The 17,720-nt window shown below is 50.8% G+C and overlaps 9 protein-coding genes across 9 annotated transcripts; 4 read left to right on the plus strand and 5 right to left on the minus strand.

Moving 5' to 3' along the window:
• Window positions 1-261: 261 nt before the first annotated feature.
• Window positions 262-1,223, plus strand: BO97DRAFT_445963 (uncharacterized protein; the record flags this gene model as incomplete). Its single annotated transcript, XM_025698600.1, has 2 exons — window positions 262-378; window positions 519-1,223. The coding sequence occupies 2 exons, from the start codon at window positions 262-264 to the stop codon at window positions 1,221-1,223; spliced, it is 822 nt and encodes a 273-aa protein (XP_025547938.1).
• Window positions 1,224-1,296: 73 nt separating this feature from the next.
• BO97DRAFT_353385 (putative MFS peptide transporter) lies at window positions 1,297-3,415 on the minus strand (the record flags this gene model as incomplete). The annotated part of the gene is made up of 6 exons (XM_025692053.1): window positions 1,297-1,970; window positions 2,017-2,171; window positions 2,220-2,588; window positions 2,639-2,861; window positions 2,910-3,032; window positions 3,079-3,415. 6 exons carry the CDS (start codon window positions 3,413-3,415, stop codon window positions 1,297-1,299), a joined length of 1,881 nt encoding a protein of 626 aa, XP_025547939.1.
• A 2,363-nt stretch (window positions 3,416-5,778) lies between these two features.
• Window positions 5,779-6,745, plus strand: BO97DRAFT_428097 (oxidoreductase, short-chain dehydrogenase/reductase family; the record flags this gene model as incomplete). The annotated part of the gene is made up of 2 exons (XM_025697259.1): window positions 5,779-5,851; window positions 5,910-6,745. 2 exons carry the CDS (start codon window positions 5,779-5,781, stop codon window positions 6,743-6,745), a joined length of 909 nt encoding a protein of 302 aa, XP_025547940.1.
• Window positions 6,746-7,115: 370 nt separating this feature from the next.
• Window positions 7,116-7,733, minus strand: BO97DRAFT_408152 (uncharacterized protein). Its single transcript, XM_025695789.1, has one exon. The coding sequence runs from the start codon at window positions 7,607-7,609 to the stop codon at window positions 7,445-7,447; it is 165 nt and encodes a 54-aa protein (XP_025547941.1). The 5' UTR covers window positions 7,610-7,733; the 3' UTR covers window positions 7,116-7,444.
• Window positions 7,734-7,951: 218 nt separating this feature from the next.
• On the minus strand, window positions 7,952-9,772 carry BO97DRAFT_428098 (cytochrome P450; the record flags this gene model as incomplete). Its single annotated transcript, XM_025697260.1, has 5 exons — window positions 7,952-8,117; window positions 8,203-8,636; window positions 8,710-9,155; window positions 9,205-9,486; window positions 9,541-9,772. 5 exons carry the CDS (start codon window positions 9,770-9,772, stop codon window positions 7,952-7,954), a joined length of 1,560 nt encoding a protein of 519 aa, XP_025547942.1.
• A 728-nt stretch (window positions 9,773-10,500) lies between these two features.
• Window positions 10,501-11,974, minus strand: BO97DRAFT_460082 (uncharacterized protein). Its single transcript, XM_025699326.1, has 3 exons — window positions 11,519-11,974; window positions 11,243-11,460; window positions 10,501-11,173 (listed from the first exon to the last, which is right to left on the minus strand). Exons 1-3 carry the CDS (start codon window positions 11,654-11,656, stop codon window positions 10,783-10,785), a joined length of 747 nt encoding a protein of 248 aa, XP_025547943.1. The 5' UTR covers window positions 11,657-11,974; the 3' UTR covers window positions 10,501-10,782.
• Window positions 11,975-12,590: 616 nt separating this feature from the next.
• BO97DRAFT_460084 (beta-actin) lies at window positions 12,591-14,129 on the plus strand (the record flags this gene model as incomplete). The annotated part of the gene is made up of 5 exons (XM_025699327.1): window positions 12,591-12,634; window positions 12,682-12,737; window positions 12,795-13,145; window positions 13,185-13,555; window positions 13,641-14,129. 5 exons carry the CDS (start codon window positions 12,591-12,593, stop codon window positions 13,866-13,868), a joined length of 1,050 nt encoding a protein of 349 aa, XP_025547944.1. The 3' UTR covers window positions 13,869-14,129.
• Window positions 14,130-14,147: 18 nt separating this feature from the next.
• Window positions 14,148-15,066, minus strand: BO97DRAFT_437407 (RTA1 domain-containing protein; the record flags this gene model as incomplete). Its single annotated transcript, XM_025697846.1, has 4 exons — window positions 14,148-14,575; window positions 14,642-14,861; window positions 14,923-14,945; window positions 14,997-15,066. 4 exons carry the CDS (start codon window positions 15,064-15,066, stop codon window positions 14,148-14,150), a joined length of 741 nt encoding a protein of 246 aa, XP_025547945.1.
• Window positions 15,067-16,509: 1,443 nt separating this feature from the next.
• On the plus strand, window positions 16,510-17,396 carry BO97DRAFT_460096 (TRP-domain-containing protein; the record flags this gene model as incomplete). The annotated part of the gene is made up of 3 exons (XM_025699328.1): window positions 16,510-16,565; window positions 16,738-16,877; window positions 16,938-17,396. 3 exons carry the CDS (start codon window positions 16,510-16,512, stop codon window positions 17,240-17,242), a joined length of 501 nt encoding a protein of 166 aa, XP_025547946.1. The 3' UTR covers window positions 17,243-17,396.
• Between the last annotated feature and the right edge of the window lie 324 nt (window positions 17,397-17,720).

The following is a 17,720-nucleotide window of genomic DNA, read 5'->3' on the forward strand; positions in this document are numbered from 1 at the left end:
GGCGGGTTGCCGCATGCAACCGATCTCGGGAGGGATCCATTCTTTCTCTTCTCCGGATGATGTATTTGAAATGAGATGAGATGAGATGAGATCATGGCCATGATGTCATTGCGGCCTTTATATTCAACTCTTCAGCAGCTTTTTTGTCCGTCTCAATAATCTCAATCTCCATTAATTGAACGATTTCCCCAGCTCCAAGCAATTTTTACGTTCTGTATACCCACTTAAAGGCACCGCTCCCGTTGAAAAGAAGCTCTCAAAATGCCCTCTAAAAGCAACAACAACAATTACACAGACCCTGAACTCCGTCAGGAGGTTAAGGAGGAGGTCCAGCAGAGTGATAAGGGCGGGAAGCCAGGGCAGTGGTCTGCGCGGAAGGTATGTCCGATTGATGCGGGCGTCCGTGTCTCCTGCAGAAGCTGGGCCCAGCCATCTCCTTTTCCCCGAACCCCGTTCTTGATCTACCAAAATTGACTCTCGGTCACGAAAATTGATCAATCAAAAAACTAACGAGATAGGCCCAACTCACCGCCCAAGAATACAAATCCCGCGGCGGTGACTACACTACCTCGAAGGACGAGCAATCGGAGTCTCAGAAGAACCTCTCCAAATGGGGCGACGAGGATTGGGTGACGAAGGAAGGGTCTGGAAAGGCTAAGACGGATGATAAAGCTGAGGACGGCGGGGCGCGGAAGCGGTATTTGCCTCGGAAGGCGTGGGAGGAGATGAGTGAGGGCGAGAAAGAGGCTACTGACAAGAAGAAGCTGGAGGAAGGGAAGAAGGCGGGGAAGCAGTTTGTAGGGAATACGGAGGGGGCGAAGAGGAAGAGAGGAGAGGTCTCGAAGAGAACCGAGGAGGAGAGGGAGGGAGATAAGGAGGAAGACGGTGGAGAGCGCGAGGAAGATGAGGAGGACGAGGAGAATAATGATAAGGAGAATAAGGGGACAGCTAAGGCAAAAGCAAAGGGCGCAAAGAAGAGTCAAAACGGCGCGAAGAAGAATACCAAGACAGAGGGCGGAAAGAAAGACGAAAAGGGGGAAGAGGATAAGGAGGAGAATGAAGATGAGGAACTAGGCGAGGACGACGAAGAATACCAGGACGAAGAGGGCGAGGATGAGAATGAGGAGGATGAGGAGGAAGTGGAAGAAGTGGTAGGCGACGATGCTGAAGCTGAAGGCGAGACCGGCGAAGCACCTGACAAGAAGAAGCAAAAGACCAACTAAACACTGTGTCATGTCATTAATGTTAAACTACTTAGCTACTATCCTACCCCCATTGCTAATGCCTTGTCTCTTCTCATTGCTCCACATCCCCCTCTCCGCGCCCCTCATAATGGCTCTGAGGCAGATTGTTCAGCTCATCCTCCTGGCCATCCAATTTGTAGTTTGTCAACCAAAATCCAATGCAGCCAACGAACGCCAGAATGGCAACGACGGTGTAGTTCCACACCAGGAGCGGATCTTCCGACAAACTGACCAAAGCCTGTCCGATAGCCGACGAGAACGCATTCATGAACAACGCCACAGCCTGGACCAGCGACCGCATGTTTCGCGGCGCCTTGGTGAATGCATACTCGAGCGACGTCACCGAAGCGAAGATCTCAGAAATACCACCCAGAACATACGGCAGAGCCTGCACCCAGACTGAAATCGGAGAATGCGAATCATTCTCATCCAGACACTTATTGGCCTGCTTACCACACGCGCCCAGCTTGTAAATGTAGTACTGAGTAACTGTGGCAGCAATCATTGACAGACCGGCCGCGAAGAAACCAGCCGTGATGCGCTTCAACGGGGTGAACTTGATTCCGACGCGACGAAGACCCGGGTAGATAATCTGGTCCATAATAGGAATGAAGATGATCAGAGCTAGGGGGTTCAGATTGTTGATAATGTCATTGGGGACGCCTCCAAGCTCCATGGTGGCCGCCTGCGAAGTCAGATTGTTCAACATTTGGTTGTACGCAAGCCCTATCTTAGTTAGACAAAATCTCTTTCATGGTTTCGAGACACTTACAGTATAGCGGATACCACAGAAACACCTTGCAAGCCTTCAAGCCACGGGCAACCTCGTCCACCCACTCATCATCAAAGGTCATCCACTCGGGCTTGTTCACGCCGAGCGCACTTGGCTTAACCGAATCCCAGAACGGCTTCGGGTTCTTCTGGAACCTGCAAGATATTAACATATTTCCATGCGACGTCGAGTTCGCAACTTACATGCGGGCTGGGTTGAGAGACCAGCGTCCCTTCATAGCCAATTTCCAGGTGCGGAAGGCCTGGAGGTAAACCGAGCCAGTTGGCTTGACTAGATAGTACTTATTGCGACAGAAGAACAGCACGGCCGGGCAGAATGTGAACATGATCGTGGGCAAGAGGTACGACAGCCAGAACCCGACATATCGCTCCGCATAGACCATGCTGACCTGGCCCAAAATCGAGCCGATATTGATCATCAAGTAGAAGTACAGGTAGATGCGGGACACCGTCGCAGAGGGGTCAACAATAACGCGTTCCCCGGAGGGCAGGGTCTTAATGTAAGGGTTTTCCTGTCGATATTGCTCTGCGATCAAGGGAGAAATGTTGGATCTGTGGCTGTTAGACATGATTGCAGAGCAGGCTGATGGCGCTTGACTTACTTGAAACCACCCGTGCCAATACCCATGACGATCAAACCAATGGAAAAGCAAGCAATAGCTCCATCTGGGTTCTTGACGACAGGAGGAATAGCGGAGACAATGAGGATGGTGTGCCCCACCAATGCAGCAGCAATGGAGAACATGATTGTACGGAATCGACCCCAGTATTGATCCGCCATGAACGCACCGAACAACGGCATGACATAGGACCAAAACGCGTTGACTGCTGGTCAGCTTTGTTGTACCACTAAGATGGACTGTTTTAGCTTACACAAAGTCAATCCTGTAGATGCTTGCTGACCCATTCCCAGGGCGCCTGGCACCAGGTTTCCAATTCCATGGGTCGCACCTGTGCTGGACACCTCGGGCAGGGGGCGCTGAATGAAGTTGACGACTATGACTGTTAGAACTATCTAAATTAGGGGGGTGATCACACTCACACACAGCAGTGGTACCATAGTACGAGAATCGCTCGCACAGCTCAACAAAGGCCACAGTATAGGCTGTCCAGGGAATCTTGCCGGCGACTCGACGCAGTGTCTGCATCTCCTCTGGATTGGGAAAATCCTTCTGCAGCGAGGCATCCTCATCGTATGCAACACCCGATGAGCCGACAGCGATCTTCTCCGAAGTAGCTTGGATCACGTCGACATCGGAGGAAATTTCCGGTTGCCCCTTGGAGTCGATGTGTACGTGCTTCTCGTCCAAGTGCGCATCATGAGCGTAGGCAGCCGATTTGGCGACCTCCGTCACCTCCACCGGATCAGAGCTGTTCATGTCGGAGACAATCAAGAAACAAGCAGCAAGGGTGGAAAGGAAAAAGAGATGACTGGGGAATCCGGAGAGGGGAAGAAGTGGTGGCAGAGGAAGAGGTTTAAATTGGGCTGGAACGGGGTGGCACAACCGGGCAGAAATGATAGTACCACAACGAACCAGACTGGGCAAGGCCACCAGGGAAGGAATTGCCTTCCACTGACACACACAAACAGGCATGGCTCATTCACCATTATCAGCACCCATGGTGATTTCTGGCGCTGCTATTGCACCATCTCCAATAGCTATCAGCATCTGCAGGGTCCAAGAGTGCCAAGCTCGGCGATGCTTCCCTTCTCGGGGCCACAACAAGACTTCATCCCAATTATCGCACTCGCTTGGAATCGGCAGAAGCCGCTTCCAGTCAAGGTTGGGGAATAGCCGATAAGGAGCACGACAGATAAGTAGAGACAGCTCTGGTGAGACTTGGCTGTCCAGGACCGAAACCCCAAACAGGCCAGTTGACCAGCGGAACGGACACCTTGGCAGTCTTGGCTGGGGGCCTTCAGTGCAACCCCAGGCCTTGGGTGGCGGGGGTGTCATCCAATGACATTCACTCGGAAGGTTTGACCTGCAGGGGTGGGTTACATTGAGCCACTTCATGCACGCGACCAGAAAGTCTCGGAGAGTCTGGGGGGAAATGGAAGATTGTGAGAGATCCGTCGGTCGCAATAGGCAGGTGCTATCTACAACCAACTACTTGGAACCAAACCAGCCAGACTGCCAGACCCCCATCCTTTAGAATGTTCTTCGCATGTTATCCGACCCAGTGATACACGGTTTGCCACGCTGTGCATCCTGATGGCATTTTAATCTATTATCCTTCTAGCTCGCGGCGGTTGCGATCGGGACAAGCATTTGCAGCGAGTGGTGAGTTTAGTGGTGTCAGCATCCGAGGATACCAGGTCTGGGCAGGATTCGAGCGTAGAAGGCTCGTCTGATTTGCACATGCGTCGACATGGGGAATTGAAATTATAGAGCAAGTCGTTCATAAGAGCATGGACACCGGCATTGACTCGTGGTATGAACTGTCTGCGGAGTGCAGTAGTATATTCGACGATAATGAATGGACTTCCGCCGGTCTAAGTGGGGCAATTCCGGCGCGCTGTATGAGGGGAGTTCCCAATCCCTTGCCTCAGAAGATATTAGTTGATCACTCTCTAATATCTATTTCGTAACATGTTCAGTTATCAGTGGCCCACTTGACCATGTCTCGGTTCCATCCGTTCAGAGTTCTGGGGGATTGCCACAGGACTCGAGCGATCAGTTGCACCTGACAGAAAGAACCTCGCCTGCCCCCAAAAATCGACCTGCCTATCCGGATCTAGACTTGAGATACCGTCGCATAGAGCCGATATAGAGTCACAAGCACCGTACCTGCTCACTTGCTGCACCCCACAGCAGATTTCCCCGCATTTCCCATCGACTCTTCATGGTATCGATTCCCGAATATCCCTGCTGCGACAGGATGGCCTCAGAACGCCAACTGAAAGGTTCTTGGAAACAGCGGCATATTGCCTCTATGGAGTAGTTCGGAACTCACCGTTGTGACTTGATGAACTCGACGCACAGCTCCCTGGATAGATGTTACGTACAAGACTCTAGGAAAACCCCAACCTACATCATTCATGACACCTTATGAAATCATCATTGGCGCCAGTTGATAGTAATTCGTTGATTTGTATAGTAATTCAGGTAGGTACACGACCTTCAAAGGGGAGAGTGCATTGACTTCACGAATTGATCGGATTTCAGCGGACATTATTCTTCTTTGGTCTCTTGCTTGGATTCATGCGCAGCAGGCTCCGCTCACTCAAAGAACGTTTGCTAGACGATCGGATCTCTATATCTGATCTATATCCATGGTATTATAGCAGTCCACCTTTGCTGTTCTTGCTGTGGCCTGTGTAGGATCACACGCAAACTGCTGAAATATGCACATTTGAGTGACTAAGCTACATAACTAGTGCAGAGAAAGTTATGAGCGCGGGCCACCGGTCGGCCTGTAGTTACTACTCTACATACTGTTCGGCTATGGGACCGATTTTCTCGAATCTTTCCGAGCGTCAAGCATGTAAATCGAGATGGGCATTTGGATCTCGTCAAGTTCTTTCTTTCACTCGTCTTGAAGGATACTACCTCACTTTGCGGCGAGATGCATGGGCATCCTATCCTATTACACCCCCTTGAATTGCGTGAAGGATGGTGACACTACTGTACCTCCAGACCTCGCTGTGTTCCCTGCCTGACTAGATAAATCCTTCTTCTTCCATTTGCTCTCCTTCTCCTTTCAACATGCGAGCTGTGAGAGTTGATCCATTCTAGCCATGCCGGGAATCACCTTCAACCCAGATCGAGATATCCCCAGCCTGTCCGGCAAAGTCATCCTGATCACCGGAGGTAAGCCATCATATATTTGCTTCGTTGAATACAGCCAACTTCATCTCAGGAACAGCAGGACTAGGAGCTGAGACGGCGCGCCAACTAGCCAAACATGCGCCCGCACACATCTACATCAGCGGGCGCAAGGCATCCAGCGCCGACATAGTGATCGAACAGATTCGACAAAGCGGCAACACCCTCGTCACGTTTCTGCAGTGTGACCTCGCCGACCTGCGCTTGGTACAAAAAATGGCCGACCTCTTCCTCGCGCGGGAGTCCCGACTGGATGTGCTCATGTGTAACGCGGGGATCATGGCTACCCCGCTAGGCCTCACAGCAGACGGCTACGAGGTCCAATTCGGGACGAACCACCTCGGCCACGCCCTGCTCATTCAAAAGTTGCTCCCTCGGCTTCAAGCCACTGCCGGCGAAGGCAAGGATGTCCGTATTTTCCTTCTGACATCTTTGGCGTACAGAATGTATCCTCGAGGCGGGGTTGTCTTCGAACATCTGAGCACAACGCAGGAGTATTCGGCTCTCGGAGGTTGGGTCCGCTACGGGCAGAGCAAGCTGGCGAATATGCTGTATGCCCGCGAGCTGGCACGCCGGTATCCCACGCTGACAAGCATCTCGGTCACTCCAGGGGCTGTCAATACCGGTCTGCTCGACAATTTGGGCTGTTTTGGTCGTGCATTTATATGGGTAATGAGTTTGGGTCGGGTTTTGAGGCCTGAGGAAGGGGCTTATAATCAGTTGTGGGCTGCGACTACCGCCCGGCCCGATTTGCAGAATGGCCAGTTTCATGAGCCCGTTGGCATTTTGTCGACCAAGCTGAAAGCCACGGCCAGAGACGAGGACTTAGCAAAGCGATTATGGGACTGGACAGATGAGGCATTGAGGCCTTACCTCTAATCATTGAAACTGTGTTTCACAGGAGAGACAGGAGAGGTAATCTTTCTGTGTATGCGTACCCAACAAGATGAGTGTCCGGTCCGGTCGGCTGTGGTGTATATCACTTGGCGGCAGCACCATATGATCGTCATAGTGCAGACTAAATGTCCGGATCGGTCTTGACTATTATGTCAGGTATGAGATACAACTACTGAAGCTCACCAGGCATGTTACCTATGACATAGGGGCTACTGTTTGCGCAATGAATAACAAGTAAGTTGACAATTCATGCAGTCATTCCCTAGTGCTGATCTCACGTGCCACGAATCCAAGGTGCTTGAGTAGTGCTTACTTCGAGTAGGCCGCCCTCCACACACCAGTTCGCGGCTCTAAGCGTCCCTATCGCCGTCCTCAAACTTCCCCGCAGTTTTTCAACCGAGCTCTTGCTAGCTTTCTTCGTCCTTGCTCAACAGACTCACCATTCTCTGCAGAATTCTCCTCGTCCTCCAAGCTGCTACACAATAAAAACATCTGCACCTCCCCTTCCAAACCAACCACCGTGCCTCGACCGACTCTCCCTTCCGCTCCACATGGGGGAAAACTCCCAGTCCATTGACTCCTCCAGCTCACACGTTTCCTCGCTACCGTACCGAAACCACACAGCCGCAGCCGGAACGCACGCATCCAGGGCCCGAATGTCCATCACCCAAACAGCTAATTTCATTTCTCACTGTATCCCTCCTCATCCTTTTCGCTAACTTTGTACTTGAGACTCACGTCAATATCTTTTATGATAAACGCATCCCATGGAGCCAATTCCGGTGTTTTCCGCGATGCATGTCGAAGATATCCTCCCGAGCTGTACCGCACCCCCAAGATGTGCATTTCTCAGTTGAGATAGTGACATTGAACCATTCCACTACTTTGAGGTAGGTGTAATTGATACTCGGGTGGAGCTCGGTGATGAAGAGGCGTATGGTTCTTTGAGCGGGCTTTGGGGCCATTTCGGAGTTAAACTTTCTGGCTTTGGTACAGCGGGTTGTGATCTTTGTCGCTACTTCAAGGTATAACCAGTTTGCGGCGAATTGACCAGTCCTCTCCTTAGGATATCTCTTCATTCGAAGTGTTTTCATGACAGTCTACCAGAATAGTTTGATCCAGCATATACTGAAGGCGTCCAAGCTCATTTTCTTGGTCCAGCAACCTCGACAGATCCTGCTTCAAGCCCTATGAAATCACGACTTTGACGCCGTTGGAGCCCCGTCTTGGCATAGGCACAAACAGATCGTGATCGTAGGTCACGTCCTCCACACTTGTGTCGTACAGCTTCATCCGCGGGAGTACACGCACCGTCAGCGCCGTCAGCGCGACATATAAATTACAATACGCCAGGCTAGAGATAAAGTCAGTCAGCACCAACCGTTTAAATTAGAACGACTGGCAGGTGGTTTGGCAAGACTAATAAACGGAGAACTCACTTCATCCCCAAACATTGCCGACTGCCACGAGAGAAAGGGGTAAAACTAGCATCCATCCGGCGTCGCCGGGCCTCATCTGCTTGTAGCCATCGCTCGGGTTGGAAGGTGTGCGAATCCGGAAATACGTCTTCGTTGTGGTGATTGATCACGGTGGACATGCCCATCGGCGTGCCGGGAGGGATAGCGTAGGTGAGGTCTCGGCCCTGAAAGCGACCGCAGTAGATGAGACGCTCGTCTGGAGCGATGCGCGCTAGACGTGGAGTGACGCCATAGGAGAGGCGCAGACCTTCGGCAATGACTGCGCGGAGGTAGGGCAGCTTTTCGAGCTCGACCCAGGAGAGATTGATGGCGTTATTCTCGTCAAGTTCTTGGGCGAGACGGGAGAGGAGCTCTGGTTTGTTAAGGAGGTGGAAAGTCGTGACAGTTAAGGTCCACTGTTTCTTTTCAGTTTCTCTGGACACACCGAATAGGAAAAAGACGACTAAAGCAGCGGGGCCAATCACTCACGGCTGTAGTCTCCGTCCCAGCTGTCATAAACGCGAAGCTTTCTCCGCCCAGGCGACGGTCCGTCTTCTCGTGCTCGGGCAAGTTCGACGCCACCAGTGTGTGGAAGATAGCCGGTCGACTCGGGGTGATTCCCATCTCATGCTCCCGTCTAGCTTTGCGGATTTGGTCGGGCATTTTCTCATTCGACTCGATTAGCAAATCCCTCACGTCCTCTCTGAGCCACTTAGCAAGAAACGGCATGGCATCCACAACCAGCCTCAGGGGTGGGAAAAAGCGAAAGACAAAGATCGGGCCCAGAAGGGCGTTGAGCGCGTGTCTGAAGTTAGGCTCCCAGCCTTCTTGCTGCACGAAACCGAAAGGCTCGCCAAAGCAGTATCCCGAGATGACATCCGAAGTGAAGCAGCTGTACGCGGTGATGACATCGAGCGGTTTCCCGTCTTTTGTACCTATACCTGGGTCAGCCTGTCACTGGACCGAGAATGCATTGCACCCTACCGAGACGGATGAGCTTGGTGCACAGCTGCTCGGCCAACTCCTTGATTCCGGACTCCAGCTTGGAAATCTGCGCCCGCGAGAAGAACTTGTTCGCGGCGCTACGGCGCAGCCGATGGTGGTCGTGGTCGGCGGCCCCAACCATGGCCTCGGCCACCGGCCCTGCGAGGAAGTTCAAGAAGTGAACTTGCTTGTTGCGCTTGCGCTTGCCAGTGGCGTAGATCTCGTCGACAAAGTTTATGTCGTTGAAGTGAAGTTCCTCGGGATTGATACGTACGACGGGCCCTGTCAGTCGTGGTTAGTGGTGCTAGAGATGCGAATTCTGGATGGAAGGCTTACCGTATACCTCATGCATTCGTTGGATCTCCCGTGTGTAACGTCCGCCAAGAATGAGGTCGAACCATGCCTCATAGAGAAAGGTGAGTGCAGCGAGCCTCGGGCCTGGAATATGGCTCAACGGATGAAAGGGCGAGATATTATACATTGCGCGAACGAGGCGAGAGAGGAGCCAGAGCCCAGCCAGATACAGCAGGCCAGTCCGGCTCAGAGCTTCGCTAAGTATTGATTCCATATTGAGGTAATTTTGGCTGCTGGAGCGATGACGACAAGTTTTACGAGCGACGAGCGATTCTCAGGATGTGTCGGGATTAATATATATGGCTTTCCCCTCTTCTGTGGTCAATGCCGATCAAAACCCCGCTTGGATATCTGCACAATTACAGACTGGGTTATCGTAGACATCCTTGCAATAATTATTGATAGCACAATGGGCTTTATTAATGATTGCGTCAGCTCCTGCCAGACGAAAAGATAGTCACACTACGAGGTATTAGTCTAGTCCCCATTGTAAACGAATGAGGTAATCAGCACAGTCGAAACAAGAGTTACATGCCAGAAGTTCATCTTCTGGAAATAGCACTCGGTTAACTAAGATAAGCAAGCAGACCTTCGAATTGCACAGCAGATGTACTCTCCCTACAATTATCAAGGCTCTGCTTCTCGTGAAGGCAGCGGACGCTCCCTCTTCACAATTGATTAGCTATTGGCGATATAGATATGCATCTAATGACCAATGATGAATCACGCACACGTATTGGCTCTCTATCCAATGAGAAGTATATTCATCGTTGGATATCCACGTACCATCCAGGGAAAGAGTCAGAAGATATTGCGGAGTTTCCTCATGCTTGCGGAACAACGTCTCCTGATTGACTCACAGGCGTTGCGTTCAACAAATCGATCACGAACACCCTCGAGAAACACGCAACCCTTGTCCCGTGCGGAATCGTAGGTAGTGTTGAGAACTGTCAGCGATTTCTGATCCGGTGGAAAGGAAATCGGCTGGGGTCAGGACGGAGAAGTCTTGTAGACAAACAATCCGTCTTTCCCGGGTTCGACCGTGGCGAGATAAACCGGGGTGTCAAGATTCGCAAGTGCTTCGGCCTGATTGCACCACAGCTTTCGAGCCGCGCGGTTGGAGCGGCTGCTACCAGCAAGGCGAAAGTCCTTGGGCAGCACAATGACCACCATGACGGGGAGCACGCTGCCGTCTGAGCGCCGATGATGAATTCTGATACATTCCTAGTCCTCATTGTCGTCGCTGCAGTGGTCGGCAGTGGCGGCGAAGCCGTCCTCGGCGCAAAAGACTGACTGGAGACAAGCAAGCCATGCGAGCAGGGTCGTGGATTGGGCCGCGAGAGGTGCGACCCGGCAGTAAGGGGCCTCCATCGCCGCTCTCAGGGTTGATCGGCCTGTTTTCTGCCAATATTCCGATTCCATAAGCTCCGAACAAGCGTCATCATAGGGCTCCACGCGTATCTCTTCATCATGAACGTGAGGCGCCTCGTAACACGCGGCGGACAGCTCAACATGCTTACGCCAGAACCGCCGTAGGGGCCGCAGTTGCTGCACAAATGCCTCGTGGTCTGTGACCAGATCACAAGCGGGTGTCCGGCAATAACATTCCTTCGATCTGAATTATTCCAGGGGGTCTTTAACGAAGTAGAGCCGGATGCCCTTCTGGCTCAAGACCGCTCCGCACCTTGTCTGTCCCATAGAATTCTCCTCGCCTTTTGTCTTAAAGTAGAAGTCACTACTATTGATGCCATAGTACAGACGCTCGGCGTTTGGGACGACTGACTGGATAAGAACTTCTTTCCATGCTTCGAGTTTGCTATAAACCCTAAACCCATAGAAAAGGTCAGGATCGCGAGCTATGTAACAAGCCACCCTGAAGCCTTCTTGGGCAGGAAAGACTTTCTGTATTACGACATAGCAGCGGCAAACATGCTCGGGCACCAGCAAAAAGTCCTTAAACAATCGAATCTCCCCGCGCGGGACGCGTCATTTTGTACGTCTTTGGATCTTGTCCAGGAGGGTACATCTTTTCCAGCGCTTCCTCCTTACTCATGAGCCGTACGTCACGTGCATCACCGAAGCTGCCTTGGAAATTCATCGCTGCTAGTGATAGTGAAGATCGTGTCGTTCTTCGTCTATTGATGATATAAACCAACAGATCGAGTCTAGATAAGGATAGATAAGGACAAGTTGGACAAAGATACGTGGACTTCTTGTAGGATTCTCGACTCCTTTTATAAGCTGTTGAGTCATTAGCTCTCCCGAAAAGGACAGACACTCATTCATTTTCTCGAGCCTTAGAGTCAGGTGACAATGGAGAACAGGGAATAATAGGATTATACAGCCTGAAGAAAGATGTAGATACACCTGTCGGTATCTCACATTGTCTTCTCTGGGTTTGGTGCACAATGAAAATGCCACTGGGAGAATTCATTGTTCGAAACAGTAGTTATACAGATCTTGACTATCCCCGCTTTGCCAAGACAAGCTTTGTTATCTGTTCCGTCAGACGCCTTGGCACCAGTGTAGCCTAGATAAGTAGTCCGCTTATTCTGCCCGGGTGTTTGTCCTCATCTAACATCAATGGCCGCGTTGTAGCATACCAATGCTCTATTTTCATCACAGGTACTATATAGAACAAACTTATTGCAAGGGCAACAGGTGGCTAATTGGGTAATGTAACTGTCATTCACCTAGTGTGGCCATTGTGGCCCGAGAAAGAAAGAAACCTTGAAAGAGCTCTCGGAACCCGCCACACCCGACAAAATCCTCTGGTCATCAAAGGCTTATTCGAACGCTACATCACTTGCCCTCCACTCTGATTTGTAGAGATCTATTGATTACTTTCACAAAAACAAGAACAAGGAAGGAAGAATAAGTTACAAGGCTATGATGCGCAAAAGACTGACTTAGTCAGCCTATCATTTTCTTGTCCTCGATTGAACTATATCAATGACCCTATGTTATCCGACCAACCTATGATTTTCATTACACATCTGTGCGCACAGAAAAACATCCAATGTTCAATCAACATGAAGGGAATCAGTCCCTTGCCGGCTATTGTCATCGACAATGGGTAAGCTATGTCTTACCCTTCTCAACGCCAGACACTGAGTGGTGTAGCTCAGGCTACATCAAAGCAGGCTTTGCAGGCGACGAGAAACCAAGAGCTGTCATTCGTAAGTGCACTCTGCAAAGAACCCAATTTCTTGGGATCTGGTATTCATACTCTACAGCATCTGTCGTTGGCCATCCTCATGACGTCGGGGTGAACGGCTATTGCGTCGGCGGCGAGGCCATGAGATGCAACAACCTCTGTCTCACCAAACCAATCCAGCATGGCCTCGTAACCGACTGGGATGATCTCGAGAGGCTCTGGGATTATACAATCTTTGATGGTCTGCATACGACGCCGCAGGACCGAAATGTCATGATAACGCAAGCGCCGCTCACTACCCTGGCTGAACGACGCTACAAAGCCCAAACCCTGTTCGAATCGTTCGGGGTAGCTGCGTGTCACTTTGCCTCCCAGCCCTTCTTATCTCTCTTCTCGGGAGGCCGCAGTACCGGTCTGTCGCTCGATATAGGTTACGCCACCACGAACATAGTCCCCATGTACGGGTGAGATACCATAGACCCGGCTGTCTGGCGCCTTGATTTTGGTGGTCGCGATATTACCGACTACCTCCTTAGGTTATTCGTGCAGTTGGGCTACGATTCCATGGGGACCAACGACGCTCGGATGGTCAAAGAGGATCTGTGCTTTGTAGCGATCAACTTCAACAGGGAGATCCGCAAGCTTGGAAGACGACTCGTATCTTATACGCTTCCCAACAGACGGAATGTCCTCGTCGGTGAACAACGGTTCAAGGCCACAGAGACGATCTTTGATCCCTATCGCTCCGGTCTGGATGATGGAATTCACAACTACGTGTTCGACTCGATCATGAAATGCGAGCCTGAGATTCAGCCCCAGCTTTTTGGGAATATAGTTTTGGTGCGATAACCCTTACCTTTTTGCCGTCCGATTGAGATTGAGATAGCACTGGGCGATTAACTAATATATGGATGCTCTCATGTAGTCTGGCGGTACAGCGATGATTCGAAACTTGCCGGGGCGGTTCGCGGCCGAAATATCCAAACTCACTGATCACAAAGTCAATGTGTATTCCCCTCAGAATGCGAGGAACTCAGTCTTTGTTGGGGCCTCCATGCTCGCATCGCTCCCGCAAACTCGAAAGCTGTTTATACGCAAGCACGAGTACGAGGAATACGGCGCCTCAATTTTGGCACGCAAGTCTCTTGGATGACGAAAAGGGTCGTTCGTAGTAGTATCAAGAAATGAGACTCGTGAGGGCATGCAGTGAGTGGCAGAGAACACGGAGATCATCAACGTTCAAAAAAATGAGAATGGGTTGCAGTTGTACACAAGAGCTTGCTCGTTTGGGTCGATGTGGGGGAAAAGCTTCTTTTTACCAACGTGGAGCGCTGCGGCCAATTTGAATTGTTCATATAAAATTATCAGAGGACGTTCAATTCTATTCAAAACCCGCCCCAGTGGCGAAAACTCCTATGCAATCTCACTTGGTTCAACTTAATCCCGGGCACCCGCGAGCCAGGTCCCTCAGCAATATACCCCTGGGGGATAGATCCTTATTCTGGACAGCCGACGGATAGCACACATTCAATAGGAGCATCGCTAGGAGCATCAGCATGGCATCAAAGATCAATGCGTAGTACTCATGTTGCGACAGAACGTTTCCTTCGCCACCTACGTATTCCACCAGACGAAAGACAGACCGCGGCAATATCAGAGAGCTCCCCACGTACAACACCCGAAGATGCAACTCCCACGGGGTTGCGCATGGGGCCACACAGCTGGCGATATCCCTTCGAATTCGGACATGGGACACACCGGCATTGATGACGAACAGCCCAAAGAAGACTACCTGGACAATTATGCCGGTCTTGATGAGTCTTTCGCCGCTCTCGAAACTGCTTGAGAGAGATGCAGCGCCTAAGTGGACATGGTCAACGATTATTCGACGTCGCCCGAAAGATCTCGAAGCTTAATGACCGGGACCCTGAGCCACAAACGCTGCGATGTCACCAATTAGGAAGACCTTGGTAATCCAGTTGGGCCGGACGATAGCGTATTTTTCGCCTTCGGTCCACACTATGCTCCGACCACATTCCATGTATACACTTGCTGCGAAAAGAGAAGGCGCCACCAGGATAAAGAGAGTTTGCACGATCCCAGGCGTCATGGCGTAGTTCGGTGCTTGATTAGCTGAAATTGAGCGCTGGGTAGAATGGTGGATGAGTATAAATCAAGTGGATATCAGGTAGACCGATCTAACTTGCTGTGATATATCCAATTACTTCCACTATGCCTCGTCAGTAAAAGAGCCAATTCTGCTGTATCCGCAATCACTTACATACACCCCTAGTGAAAAAGGAGATGAAGAACCAAGTCCTGGCTTGGCACAGTTGAGCTGTAAGTGCCATTGTGGTCAGACTGGAGAGGACAGAAAATTAAACAGCTGCTGCGAAAGACGGCTCATAGTCGTAATCCCCATATACTTGATGGCCGGCATGATTGAATCAGTCGAACCAGTGATTATAGAAGGGACTGGTATATGAAGTGGCCAAAAATTAAGCAAAAGGAGCGACTAAACGATGTAGCTGAGTACCAGAGATCATTCTACTGTCTTCCATAACACTGACAAGCATTTGTAGTTATTGGATTGTCTGCCTAGACACTTCTCGACATTCAATGTTGTGTCCTGCACAAGAATAGGACGCCGACCCACGTATTTCCGACATCGCAGGTTATCTCCACAGCTTCAACATGCCTCCTCGGAATTGTGTGGACCTGCTCAGCCACCCAGCCTGCGCATTCAGCTATTAATACTACCTGCTATCGTGTTACCGAGGATTTAATACCCCCTTAAACTTCTGGGCAAGCCGTTCATCATGAGAGCGTCATCTTTTGTGAGGTCGTGTCGATTGAGATATCCCGGTTAGAGCTCCACCCCAGCTCCAATCTCTCTGCCAGCGCGCTTTTTCCATATTTTGATGCCTATGTGTGCCCCTAGATTGATACTGGGGTTTAATTACTTCTTGACCACTGAATTGTACGCATCCCTTAGCCTAGCTGCTGCCGAACATTTCCCTCGGTTTGGAATGATACTGTCACCAACGCCACGAAGGTCCCTACGTCTCTTGCCTTTCACCCACATTCGCAGCGACCTCTATCTTGTGGCATTTTTCAACAGCGTGGATTACCAATCACTTTGCGTGACGGCATGATCATTCGTCGACATGTATCTGTTTTGCCTGATAGTAACCGGTCCGGTTGGCACTCAAACCTTTTTGACCACGAATCTGGCCCAGATCGCCGACCCTATCTATTTATATCTTCTCTTCACAACTTCGCTTATATAGGTAAGACGGACGCGAAGCAGAGAGCCACAACTGGAGCACCAGGGTCGTGGGATATAGTGACCCACCCAAATCCGGCCTACGCCTCGAGGCGAGGCCAGACGGACTCGATAGGCAGATCGTTTGGTCCCCAAATACCAGGTGTTGGCAAGTAGCGCTCTTCTGCGTCAGTGAGAGAGCACAAAATGAAACCTAATATTCTTATTAGTAGTGGATTATAGTGATGAATTTAATAGTCATTCCATACCCCATAGCTTAGCCCGAATTTATATGAAGCCATTAACAGCGGGCTTTTATAGTCATCTCAAGACCCATTTAGACGATTTTGTGACGCCCGCCAACACATAGCCTCGCAGTCATGGTGGTTGCTTACCCATGGATGGAAAGAGCTAAGCCGGTACGATATCGCCCGTTCTTCCACTTCGGTTGGGCACGACGACGACTTCTCACTTTTTCTTCTCTGTCGATATCCCCAAAATATCCTCCGCAAGTGCCGTTCTATTTATGATGAAGTTGATGCTATGGCTTACTCGATGTCTCGTGAGGTCTCTCCTTCTCATCTTGTCTGTTAATGCTGAGAAGCTTCTCAGAGCCTCCTCGTTCATTCCCTGCTCGGACGACGGTCTTATTTCAATCGACCTCTTCAAAGCTGTTTATACGCCTGGAAACGACACTGCGCTATCAGCTTCGATGGATCTATTTTCTAAAATGACTATATTACTCTGGGTCTGGAAGTTTGGATGTACGGATACAAAGCACTCGCCGAGAGTATCAACCCGTGCGATTTAGGGGTGGGAAACCTTTGTCCTTAACAATCGACTCCCTGGAGATTAAGGATACTCCGCTAACAATCTCGGGATTTTCGGTGATTCCAGGTGAGTGCTCTCGAAGACTACCCTACTTTATTGCTGATTGTCGCTCTTGCTGTGCCTTAGGTATCGCGTATACTGCACCCGATCTGGATGCCACTGTCCGTGTCAAACTGATGACATTGAACGGGTCCCAAATCAGCTGTGTCAAAACCGATGTGGACAATGGCAAGACGGTTGATCAGGCAGGTGTGGGCTGGGTACTGGCCGTTGCCACCGGTTTCGGTCTCCTGGCCAGTGCTGTCATTGCAATTCTCGGGCAACCCGGTATTGCCACCCATGTCTCGTTTCGCGCTCGGCTCCTCCTGAGCTTCATGCAATCCCAGGCTATTGCTGGTATGAGCTCGATAAGTTTCCCTCCGATTGTCTAGTCCTGGACTTTGCGTTTTCAATGGACTGTGGGCATTGTTCACCACGGCCCATTGCAGACGATCTGCACATGGTATCAACGCCCCACCGGTAGTACCCTTCGGGTCTCGTCAATGTACCCAACGAATCTGTCTACATGGCGAAACGGGCACTAGCTGGGCTGAGGTTTCTTACGAAGCGGTCGGCCGACACAACAAATAAAGGCACCGAGCAAACAGTTCGCGGTATCGAACGCGTGGGCTACCGAGTCAACATTGAAAGGACGAACATATTCATGACTGGGTACTTGTTGCTCTCCTTTGTCTCCCTTCTCATTATAGTCATCATGGTTATACTTCGACTAGCCCTGCCTCTTCTCGCCAAGAAGGCGAAGCTGAACCGCGCCGCTAGCCCGGAAGCCGGATGGAAGACCTTTGTCAGATGAAGCTTGTATCAGCTCATCGCTCTGGGGTACCCATCGGTGTGCGTTGTCTGTGCTTG

Source organism: Aspergillus homomorphus (genome assembly GCF_003184865.1).
Source record: "Aspergillus homomorphus CBS 101889 unplaced genomic scaffold BO97scaffold_44, whole genome shotgun sequence".
NCBI classification, from domain to species: domain Eukaryota; kingdom Fungi; phylum Ascomycota; class Eurotiomycetes; order Eurotiales; family Aspergillaceae; genus Aspergillus; species Aspergillus homomorphus.